Source organism: Rhinopithecus bieti, unplaced genomic scaffold (genome assembly GCF_001698545.2).
Source record: "Rhinopithecus bieti isolate Rb0 unplaced genomic scaffold, ASM169854v2 scaffold_36008, whole genome shotgun sequence".
In the NCBI taxonomy this organism is placed as follows: Eukaryota; Metazoa; Chordata; class Mammalia; order Primates; family Cercopithecidae; genus Rhinopithecus; species Rhinopithecus bieti.
The window spans coordinates 681417-693508 of NW_016816204.1; the positions used below are offsets into that span (position 1 = coordinate 681417).

A 12092-nucleotide genomic window follows, 5' to 3' on the forward strand; every position below is an offset into this window, starting at 1 on the left:
TTCTAACCATGACTATTCTGTCTGTCTTTCCCAGTCTTTAAGTTGACACAGGTTCTGGGATAGTCTCACGGCTTCTCCAACTCTGCTGGTCACAGCTTTAGGTACCACAGAGTATCCCAATTACAGGAGCTGAGCTGAAGACAGAGCCAATGTTTCAGGGTGTGAAGTTCACCAATATCATATTCCTCCTCTCCCTGTTCCTGCTCCTTAGTTCCCATCACCAGAATGGGACACGGTAACTCCTGAAGCCAAGAACTTGATCAACCAGATGCTGACCATAAACCCAGCAAAGCGCATCACGGCTGACCAGGCTCTCAAGCACCCGTGGGTCTGTGTAAGTGTCTTTGCCAGTGGCCAAGGAGCTCAGGGGTGTCAGCCCTCCATGTGCCCTCGGTACCACCTCCTCCCTCTTACCAGCAGAGATTAATTCTGGGCCCCAAGCAAGAACTGAGCAGGCGGGCAGAGGACTGTTGAGGGCCAGGGTCAATAAATGTCACCAGGGAGACTCGGGAGGCTGATGGGGGCTGGCGGGCCGCTACTCCTCTTTCCCCTACTCATGGCTGTCAGGCTGGGATTGGTTCTGTTCTTGGATGAGGGATCAGGTTGACCCTTGCAGACTCCAGGTAGCTGGTGATAGAAAGCAGCTAGCAAAACCCAAAGTGAATTCCCAAGCTGGGGTTCATACTCAGATCTCAACTCCAATGGAACAGGGACCAAGACCCAACAAATCAACAGAAGGGTTCTCTGAGTCATTAAAAGCATAGAAGGTGAGGCGTAAAGCTTCTGTGCTGAAGTCCTAGGAGAGTCCCCTAAGGCTATCAGTTTGGGTCGACGTACTCTGTTTTCATACACAATTCTTTCAAGCTGAAATGTCTACTTTCAAAGAAGAGGATTTGGTAAGTTAGGCATCTTGACAACCACGAGGCATTGTTTATCTGTCCATTCTGTGTTTATTGAATAGCTCTTTGGTGCTGGTCACCGTCTGGGTGCTGGATATACAAAGATGAATGAGGCATGGTCCCTGCCCCCAAAGATCATCTAGGGAGACAGGCACTCAAACAGGCAATCTTGTTACAATGTGACAAGTATGTACAAGAATCTAGTGGGAGTACAGGAGCTCCTACTGTTCCTAGTAGGTAGTGGGGTTACTGAAGGCTGCATGGAGGAGGTGACACCCCTGTCCTGGTTCTTGGCAAATAACGAGGTCCTCAGAACGTTAACCTGCAGTGTTTAGCATGGTAAGAGGTTATGGGAAACTGTCGTGAGTTGAAGGAATGTTGAGTTGTTTGGTTGTCGATGAGGCTGCAAATATCAGAATGCAAGAGAATGAGGCAAAAGATTCCCTGACATACAAGTTTTTGCCTAAGGAGTTTGGATTTTATTCTGAAAACATAGGGGAATCATTTAAGGGTTTTAAAGAAGGAACGAAATTTGCATTTAAGAACACTTTGAAAGTTGTGTAAAAAATGAATTGCCAGGCACGGTGGCACGTGCCTATAGTCTCAGCTACTGGGGATGCTGAGGCAGGAGGATCATAAGCCCAGGAGTTTGAGGCTGCAATGAGCTATGATTGCACCTGTGAATAGTGTTTGTACTCCAGCCTGGGAAAGATGGTCAGACCCCACCTCTTTAAACAAAAACAAGGGAATGGAAAATTTTTGAAAGAAAAGGGCTGGAGACAGAGAGCTCAGGAGGCTTTTTTAATAGTCATAATAGTCTAAGCAAGACCAGGTGAGGTCCCAACGGAGGGTAAGGATGGGGGAAGGTGCAGTGTGTTGAGATTCAAGAGATATTTGAGAGAACATAAAGGATTTAATTCTCTCCAGTTGGATTTGGGGGAGCAAAGAAGAGAGGGATCTGTGGGAACGGCCAGGTTTCAAGTTGGTCCCTGAGCAGAGAGTTGTACCCTCATTGACCCAGAAGAAAACCAGAGGAGGAGCTTGTTTGTGAGACAAGATGATGGTTTTCATTTTGTGCCTACTGAGTATGGTGTCTGGCAACCTCCAGCCAGACACATCCAGTGGGTGGTTAGAAATATGGTCCTAGAGATTAGAAAAGAAGCTAAAAATTGGAAATCCAGGTTGTAGTCATTTCTGTGCAGTTGGTAGTGAGGCTGTAGAAATAGCCTCTTCCTATGCTGTAGATGGGCCTGTCCCTATGCTGGTTGAGTTCTTAACGGTGAGCTTGTATTGCTGTAGTAGAGACGAGACGGCCACTACACACCAGCATTTAAATGACAAGGAGAGTTATGGGGCCCAGCAAAGGACAATGAGAGTGAGACCTTCCAGAAAACCCAGAAACTAAGAAACAGGGGGTCTCAGTAAGGGAGCGTCAGGAATCAGATGCAGAAGAGTCCCTGATTAAGTTGGGGAAGAATCCCCTCACTCTGACCATTAGATGCCATTGTTTCATCATTTCACTGAGACAGTGGAGAGAAAGATGGAAGCCTGTTTTCAGTGAGACGAAGAGGGAGTGAAGGTGAGGAGGGGCATGGGAGCTAGGTAGTGAGGTGGGAAATAAATGGTGCTACTTCGATTAGGATGGGCTGGGGGAGCTTTTAATGTAAGGCTCACACCTGTAATCCCAGCACTTTGGGAGGCCAAGGCGGGCAGATCACTTGAGGCCAGGAGTTCGAGACCAGCCTGGCCAACATAGTGAAACCCCATCTCTATGAAAAATACAAAAAATTAGCTGGGTATGTTGGTGCACACCTATAATCCCAGCTACTTGGGAGGCTGAGGCATGAGAATCACTAGAACCCAGGAGGTGGAGGTTGCACTGAGCCAAGATCATGACACTGCACTCCAGCCTGGGTGACAGAGGGAGACTCTGCCTCTAAAAAAAAAAATTCTTTTTAAAGATTATATTGGCAAGGAGTGATGGCTCACACCTGTAGTCCCCAGCACTTTGGGAGGCCAAGGTGGGTAGATCACTTGAGCCCAGGGGTTTGAGACCAGCCTGGGCAACATGGCAAAACCCCATCTCTACAAAAAAATTTTAAAAATTAGCTACTTGGGAGGCTGAGATGAGAGGATCACCTGAGCCTAGAGAGGTGGAGGCTGCAATAAGCCATTACTGTGCTACCGCACTCTAGCCTGGGCAACAGAGTGAGATGCTGTTTCAAAGAAAAAAATTTTTTTTTATTTAAGGAGAGGCTTAACTATAATTTATAGAGAAGAATCTAGTCCAGAGGAAAGGGTTGAAGATCCTGGCTAATTGGGGAAGCAAAGGTTTGGATAGCAGAAAAAGAGAGGGAGCTCCTGAGCCAAGGGCAAGGGGTCCACCCCAGGCATGAGGCATGATCCCCCTGAGACTCCTATTAGGGTGGAGGCAGGTGAAAATGGCTTTCTGAGTGGGAGTCTGAGTTGAAAGGGGTTCTTGCTGATGACCTCTCATTTTGCTTTTGGAGAAATTTACACCAAGGAGGAGGCAAAATGAGAGACTTGGGGAAGGTAGAGAAGGTAGGGAGTGTTGCCTCCGGACCTGGAAAGAGTGGGCCAAGGGTGAGGGAAAGGATCACGAGGAGACCCCATAGTGTTGTGGGTACCTGGCTGCAGGTGCCAGGATTTGTTTTTCTGACAGGCTGGTGAAGACAGCAACAGCAAGGGGAGAGGGCAAGCAACCTGAAACGCACCCAAGAATGGGGGAAGTATTCTGTTCTGGGGTCATTTTTGCGGGCCCTACCCTCTACAGTCCTGTGTATCTCGAGCCCCTGAGGACATCACTATATTCTGAAATTACATAATAATCGATGCTGGTATTGACAACTGAGTCATCGAGGAAATGTAGACTATGTCCCATGGACTGTGTTTAAGGAGGCCAGGAAGTTAGCAGTAAATACATTGAAGACAAATTTCCATCCAAAAAAGGCCGGGCACGGTGGCTCACACCTGTAATCCCAGCACTCTGGGAGGCTGAAGTGAGCGGATCACTTGAAGTCAGGAGTTCAAGACCACCAGCCTGGCCAACATGGCCAACCCCATCTCTACTAAAAATACAAAAATTAGCTGGGTGTGGTGGGATGTGCCTGTAATCCCAGCTACTCCGAAGGCCAAGACAGGAGAACCTGGGAGGCGGAGGCTACAGCGAGCCGAGATCACGTCACTGCACTCCAGCCTGAACGACAAAGCGAGACTCCATTTAAAAAAAAAAAAAAATTCCATCCGGTATGATGAAAAGAATTTATGCTTCAAGGTGACGATCCTTAGCTTCTGGGATCACGGCTTCATTCAGGACCTTGCTGGGGGTGTGTTGAGAGGGGCTCTTGGAAGGAAGGAACGTCCTCTGTAGAGAGCAGGAACCCTGCCGTTCTGTCACTGCTGAGCATCTGGAACACAGTAGGTGCTCAGTAAACAGCTGCCTAAGGAGTAACTGAATGAGGATCACAGCCCCCAGGGTACTCTCCTGTTCCATAGCCTCTGTTTCACAAGGAAGAATAGGACGTTCTCTCAGCAGCCCGTCTAGCATCAGTTAACGGCGTTCTCACATTCATGTTTTCCTTTGTAACCTTGAGTTTGGGGTAGTGCTTTTATTCTAAAAGTGTTATCTGTGACCTCATTTCATCTTCAGAGCAACTCTGGGGTGGCTGAGTGCATGACCCTTTCCTGGACATGGTGTCGGTGCAGGGACTGTGGGAGGGGCAGAGGATCTGGGCTGGGGCTCACAGCCTGTCTGTTTGGTTTCTAGCAACGATCCACGGTGGCATCCATGATGCATCGTCAGGAGACTGTGGAGTGTTTGCGCAAGTTCAACGCCCGGAGAAAACTGAAGGTGAGTGTCGTTTCTGGGCTGCCAGCCTCCTTGACATGCCTTGCACCAGTGTGGCTCCTGCCCCATTGCAGAAGGAAGCTCCCCTCCTGGCTGGAGCTGGGCTCTGAAGGTTGTACATGTCACGGGGGAGGGGGCCTAGAGGCCTGATGTCTTCAGGCTCTATCCTGGACCTGCCTTTGCCTAAGACCAGCCTGCCCTTTTCTAGGGTCTCAGTGAATTCACAGGACCTTCCTCTTTCCCCAGGGTGCCATCCTCACAACCATGCTTGTCTCCAGGAACTTCTCAGGTATGTTTTCCCAGCTGTGTACTTTGACTATGCCGAGGTGAGTGGGTCAGGAATGGGCTGTTGCCATCCCAGGCACCGCTGGGTTTCCTCGGCGTCCTGGGCGAATGACCAGGACGAATGAGGATCCTGTTTTGAGGGGCTGCTGCTGCTGCTGCTGCTGAGTCCTGCTCCTGAGATTCAGGGGCTGGACTCACATTTGTGAATTCTATTTCCTAGAACTTCCCAAGGAGTAGCCTGCCCACCTTTACTATCTACCTTGTTTCTCTGGATTCTTATTTAACTCTCTGAAGACTCTCAGCACTTTACAGATTTTAGCCACTCTAGGATCTTGGAGAATGTGCTGGGGGAAGAAAAGAGAGATGAGGTACAGCAAGTCTTCTCAATTGCCAAATTGCCACCATTCATTTGCCCGCTGGGACGATCTCTTACTTCATTTTGCCCAAGTGGAGATGACTAATAGAAATTATTCCAGATGTTTAAACCTTTTGCGGCAACTTGTGCTTAAAATATTCCCTATGATACTAACTGTAAAAGTGAAGAAATAAATTTTGATCAGCAGGAGAGAGGGAAAGGAACTTGCTTAAATTTGCATGAAGAATTGGGAGAGGTGGGACCAATAATTTGTAAATCACACTTGACATTTCTTTTTAAGATGCAAGACACTCCACTCCCCTCTTGCCCCCACCCTTACCCCAGCCCCTATTATTGTTTGCCGTCAATTGGGAAGCACAGTGGCTTTTTTGTGAGGAAAAGATTAATGTCGAGACTGAAGACAGAGAGGGCTCTGCCCAGCTTGCCATCTCCCTCGGTCCTCCCTCCCTCTAATCCCTTGCCTCACTGTTTTGGTTCAAGACCCCTCTTCTCCTTCCCATAATAAGACTCCCTCCCTTGCTTCCCCTCTGCACCACCATGGAAAGGGGGTTGTGTGGGAGCCTAAACCACCCCTCAGTGGGAGCTGCTTCTGAGTATCCGTCCTGATGGGCTCACCTGCGCTGGCTCCAGGTAACCCCAAGGGCCTTGGCTGTGAGGATGCTGTAGGCAGGGAGGCCTAGGGCTTGGTGGTGTAGCCTGAGAGCCATGGAGCTCTGGAAGGCCAGGGCTGGATAGTAAGCCCGGGCTGGTGGTACTCTGCCTCAGGCCTCCTTTGACCCTGGTTTGGGGCTTGATCTTGTGTCGTGGGTACCCACGACGGGCATACTGTGGTCTGGATCCACCTCTCGCAGATGGGAATGGGGAAGCGTGGCTGGCTGCCTCCGGTGGAGTTGCAACTGTAGTCCCACGCCCTGCTTCTTGTGCTTTAATGACGCAGCTTCTACTTTTTGGGTCTACGAGCCTTTCCAGAGGACATTTAAAGGCGTTTCTGTGCTGCCCCTAGAGCGAAGCTCTGTCCTCTCTCCCCTCTAAGTTGAAATGTGAAGTAAGAATGCTGCTTTTCTTTTAACCCGGCCAGTCAATAGCAAGGGCCCTGTCTTGTGGCCCCGGGCCTCCACGTCAGCCTCCCACTCCATTTCAGGAAACTGGCCTCCTGGTTTCAGGAAATGGAGTGTTAGGACAAAGCATTTTATTCATCCCTATAGCGCCTCCTGTTCTTATTGGCCAGACCTAGACTGCCCTTTGAGCTTACTTTGCCTTGGGTCAGAGGAGACAAACAATGCCGCAAGCATTCCAGGATGTCCTCTTCTGCCCTGACTCTGGGACAGGTGAGGACAGAGTCTGTCCGGAAGCTTCTGCAGAAAGAGGTGTCTATGGATGCAATCAAGAAGGAAGGGCACCGATGTATTTCCCTAGGACTGTTTTTTGAGTTGACCCCCAATAGGAGATGTGGCTCAGCCTGGACTCTAGAGTTTGGCTAACAGCGAATCGGGGCCTCCAGAGTGTATTGCTTCAGCAGCCTTTGTTTTCTTTCTCGGGGCTTATCTCTTGGGTGCCTTCTCCCTCCGCGCACTGCGACACACAGACTGGAAATGCTGCGCTCCCGGCCGCCTCCCTTCAGACAGGGGCCTGTGTCTCTGAGGGGCTGGGGGCATGGAGCTGGGGCCCGCCAGTAAACTTAGTTGCACAAGGGCCACAGACCCTCCCTGGGTCTCACACGCCAGTCCCTCTAGTGTGTGGGATGTAGAGAGGGGAGAGGGCTTCTCTGTGCCCCCGGCTCTCTCATTGTGGGCTCATTTAGCTTCTAAAGAGGGAAGGACTAGAAGGGAGGGCTTTTCATCACAGCCTTAAGCTAGGGCCGGGCTACCTCAGAAGGGGCACCTGCCTCTCACCAGCTCAGGCACTTCGCCATGGACCCTCCCCGAGGGGGTCATGAGACAGGCACTGCTGCCCTCTCCATCTGGTGGGGATGCAGTGTTCCCTATGCCCTGGCCCAGCCCGGTCCTCCCAGGCTCCCAGACTGCTGCAGGGCTGGCTGCGCCTGCCTCCTCGGCCTGCCCCCGGAGCTCCGCTCCCCCAGCTCGGCTGGCTTGGCCACGCCGCCTGGGCCGCGCCTTGCGCTGGGGCATGCTCGCTGCTGACGGCCCCGTGGCTTTGCGGGGCTCTGTGCACTGAGAGACTGTATCCCCTCAGTTGGCAGGCAGAGCTCCGCCCCCGCCTCGCCTGCCGCGAGCGCCGCCGGCCTGGCCGGGCAAGGTACGTGGCATGAGTCCTCCCCGACCGCCTGCCTCGGCCCCCTGCCACCCCACCAGGAGGGCCAGCATGCCGGGCCCACTCACCAGGGAGGCGAGTCCCATGCTTGCGGGCTGAGATGGGCATGCCGGATGGACCTAACTTGGCATCTGCAAGCGCATTGTTGTTACGGAGCCCCCTAACCAGCCATGCATGCTGGGCGCTTGCCAACTCAGGGGGCAATAGCCTGGGGGCGTGGAGCCGGGCAGCGGGAAACTTGCCAAGAGCCCGACGCCCTGGGAGGGCTGCAGCCGATAGTGGGCCCTCAGAGACAGTGCTGGGCATTGCCCTGAGCTGCCTGGTGCTAGGACTAGACTTCCACAGCGCTGTTTAAGACCCCACAGAGGCGCTGCGCCCCTCAAAATTGTGAAGTCTGGCACTTTCAGGCCTCTAGGTCTGAAAGGCTCCAGAGTGCAGAAGCCTCAGAGCCAGCTGTTCCTGGGTTCAGATCCTAGCCTTGCCACACCCTGAGCGAGTCACACCAGCTCTCCCAGCCTTAGTGTCCTCACCTCCCCAGTGGGGATGATAAATTACATGGTGATTCTTAAGATCACCCTGTCGAAGGCTCTCAGCCCTGCCTGTGCAGTACAGCTGTTACCTGGGAGCTCATAAGAAGTCCTAATGCCAGGAGCCCACCCCAGACAATAAAATCAGAGCCTTGGGGACAGGATAGGTTATATGCTTTTTTAAGCTCCCAGGTGATCCTAATGGGCAACCAGTGTTGAGAGCTGGCTGGTGAATGGAAAGCACTTAGACAGTGGTAGGTCAGGCACAGGAGTCAACACATTTAAAAAACAACATTCAAACCCAGCACAACATAAGATCAAAGACCTTTTTCTGGAGTCAGAATTCTTGTAGTGGGAGGACCCTAGTCTCACTGGAGAGAGATGGAACACAGTTTGGGGAGGAATGGCTACCCAAAGGGCAGGAGGGTGGCAGCAATAGTGACAATGATGGTGGACACTTACTGAGTACTTGCTATATGCCAGGCACTCTGCTAAGTGCTTTTCATGCATAATCCCACTGGATTCCCACCACTGTTCTGTGATGTCGACCCTACTTTATCCCATTTTATAGATAAAGAAATTGAGGCTCAGAGAGGTTAAGTAACTCACCAAAGGTCACACAGCTGGCAAGTGGTGGAACCAAGATAAAAACCCAAGGCAGGCAGTCCAGGTGGATCAGACAGTTGGGCTGATTCCATCTCCCTGTGCCTCCCAGACTCTCCTCCCCACTGTCTGCTGCCTTCCTGTGGCCTTTTGTGGCCAGCTGGTATCACCAGCCTTTTGGCACGGAGCTCATCAGCCTGTAGCGTCACCCCATGCCTGGCTAGAATCTGTTTGACAGCTCATTATTCTGCTCCATCCTTCCTGCTCACGGGTCCAGAGAGTGGACACTGGGGAAAGGGTGGCAGCTAGGACCCAGTGAACCTGGTGAGGACCTGCCCAGTGAAGGCTTCAACCCCCTGGCAAAACCCTCCTGTAGGTGGTCCTGGTTTTTGTATCTGTGTCTGTCTGTCCTCTGGTCTCCTGTGTGAACTGTGACACTCTGCTTCTTGAGAACACTCAGGAGATGTCTTGCATCCTTGCAGTTTGGCCATCCAGAGAACTCCCATGGCACCTAGGGATGGAGCCCTCACCCTTTCACCCTGGCACTCTGCTTCCAGGCCTGGGTGGAAGCTGTCAAAGGCAGAGTCCCCAGTGTCCCAGGCAGCTCCAGTACTGAGCATGGTTTCTCCTCTAAGTGCCGTGCATCCATGCCCTCTTTCATGCAGAGGAGATCCTGAGGTGCCACCCTGAGGGCTCTGACGCCACTTGAGATCGCCTTCTTGCCAAGAGGCTATAGGAAGTGCCTCTTTCGGGGGTTTCGGGAGATCCTTGGCCCCCTTGTCAGACACAGCACTCTCTTGTGGATCTGGCTGCCGGACTTCAGGTGGGGGAGAGGGTACAATGCAGGAGACTTGATTTTCCTCTTTGTTTTCACAGCTGCCAAAAGCCTGTTGAACAAGAAGTCGGATGGCGGTGTCAAGGTAAGTGTCTCCAGCCTCTGAACAGACTGACCTCTTTCTCCCCGCAGTCACTATGGGAATTCTTGGCACCTGGTTCCGCCTTTCCCAGGGAATCTTCCTATCCTTGCTAGTCTGCTTTAAACCAGATGCCTTTGTGCTCAGAACAGAAGGTTCCGCTGGCCTGAGAGGGAAGTAGGGAGGTATTTTTCCTGGCCCTAGCTGGATGAAAATGACTCAGGGGAAGTGATCCAAATCATAGTTTATACCAGAGCTGAATCCGGAACCTGACTTCCACATGGATGCTTCATCTCCAGGGCTTGACTCTGGGTCATTTGGTTATCTTTCTTCTTTTCCTTTTTAGAGCACAAACCCTTTTAATCAAGTGAAAGCCAAGTTTGCCTGAGTGATTCAGGCAGGGTATGGGGCTTGGAACCTGAAACCACTCTCCTTTTGGTCTTTTTCCTTCTCTCTACAACACTTTCAGATCCCGCTGAGTGCCAGAGCCTCGAGCTTTCTTGATGCATAGGCTCCTCAGAAAAAGGCAAGGGCCATGGTGGATCACAGCTTGTTCCCACTGGGTGAGGGAGCTTTTCCCATGGGACTGGGGCAAGAGGAGGGACCTGGGACTCACCAGGAGCCCTGCTGGGAATGGCTCCTTGGCCAAGGTAGAGGAGAGGTGGCTGGGGCTACCCACAGGGCCCAAGACATTCTATAGATGCTTTGGGGACAGAAAGGATCCTGGGGCTAGGGCATTGGGTAGGAGCTCATGCTATTTTGAAGCCTCCCAACTACACTCTAGACTAGATTTTCACTGGACCTTTTCCCAAGATCTTGCATCCACAGCTTAGATACACACACGCGCCCCATTCCCTCCCCACTCCCTCCTCTTTCCCTCATTCTCTGCATGCCTGCTTCTGTGTCCTTCCACTCCTCGCAGGGGAGCTTGGGCTCCGCGCACACCCTCTGACATGGAGCTGGGGGCATCGTGCAGTCCCCAAGCTCTGCCCCTGAGCTAGATGGATGGAGCCAGGTGAGGAAAAGGGGCAGGTTTAGTTGGAGAGAGTGTTTAATAAGTACCTGTCCGTCAGAGGTCCACGCAGCATTCTGTTCTGAGGGATACATAACAGAGGTATAAGAGCGGGTGTGGCTTTCAGTCGCCATAGGAAGGGGACCATGCCTGGAGTCAGCTGAGCGCTGCTAGTGGACCCATGTGAGATGGTTTAGTCCAGGAAGCTCATAGGAGAGAGCTTACTGGAGAAAGCTGCAGGGACATAGGTGAGACTCACTTTGCAGTTTTACTTTCTGCTATATGTTTTCTTTAAATTAAGAATATGTGCCAGGCTTGGTGGCTCACTCCTATAATCCCAGCACTTTGGGAGGCCAAGGCAGGTGGATCACCTGAGGTCAAGAGTTCAAGACCAGCCTGGCCAACCTGGTGAAACTCCATCTCTACAAAAATACAAAAATTAGCCAGTCATAATGGCCGGGGCCTGTAATCCCAGCTACTTGGGAGGCTGAGGCAGGAGAATGGCCTGAACCCGGGAGGCGGAGGTTGTAGTGAGCCAAGGTTGTGCCATTGCACTCCAGCCTGGGCAACAGAGCAAGACTCCATCTGAAAATAAAAGAGAAAAGAAAAGGACATGCCATTTCTATAACTTAAAAACAACAAATTATATATGTATGGATTCTCTTATACATATTGATGTTCTCTGCCCAATGAGAACACAGGGTGTGTGGTAGAGGGATGTCAAAAATATGGTTGGATCAGTCTTATCAGGCAGAATTGGAAGTTTCTGTGTCAGACCATGGGAAATACCATAGGCTATGGAGCAGGGAAGCTACAGTGAAAGTGCTGATAGAAATGATTTGGCAAGCCCGGTGCAGTGGCTTCACTCCTGTAATCCCAGCATTTTGGGATGCTGGGGCAAGAGGATTGCTTGAGTCCAGGAGTTCGAGACCAGCCTAAGCCAAACCTTGTCTGTGGGGGAAAAAAAAAATTAACTGGGCATAGTGATGTGTACCTGTAGTCACAGCTGCTAGGGAGGCTGAGGTGAGAGAATTGCCTAAGCCCAGGGAATTCGAGCCTGCAGTGAGCCAAGATCAAGCTACTCCACTCTCCAGCCTGGGTGACAGAGTGAAACCCTGTCTCAAAAAAAAAAAAAAGATACCTGCCGTGCCCCTGGGAGTTGGGAAGGCAAAACTTAATCCACCTTTTAAGGTGTTCACAGTGGGAGACACACAAGGCAGCTACTGGTTCTGTGCAGTCTGCTAAGGTCTCAGGGAGGTGTGCACCCAGCTGGTGCTAGGAGAGCAGACAGATAAACATCCAAACCAGGACAGGAATCTTCCAGAAGGAGACAGCCC

At 51.5% G+C, this 12092-nt stretch overlaps 1 protein-coding gene across 13 annotated transcripts in view; it reads left to right on the plus strand.

Moving 5' to 3' along the window:
- Nucleotides 1-12092, plus strand: part of CAMK2G (calcium/calmodulin dependent protein kinase II gamma) — a 61102-nt gene that overhangs the window by 25648 nt on the left and 23362 nt on the right. For 7 of the 13 annotated variants that reach the window (XM_017854585.1, XM_017854592.1, XM_017854589.1 and 4 more), the window contains exons 8-12: nt 212-334; nt 4687-4770; nt 5014-5056; nt 7622-7684; nt 9706-9749. In XM_017854585.1, the coding sequence (XP_017710074.1) occupies nt 212-334; nt 4687-4770; nt 5014-5056; nt 7622-7684; nt 9706-9749 (357 nt within the window). The remainder of the gene's footprint in view (nt 1-211; nt 335-4686; nt 4771-5013; nt 5057-7621; nt 7685-9705; nt 9750-12092) is intronic. The other 6 variants (XM_017854587.1, XM_017854593.1, XM_017854590.1 and 3 more) reach the window with 1 other exon arrangement.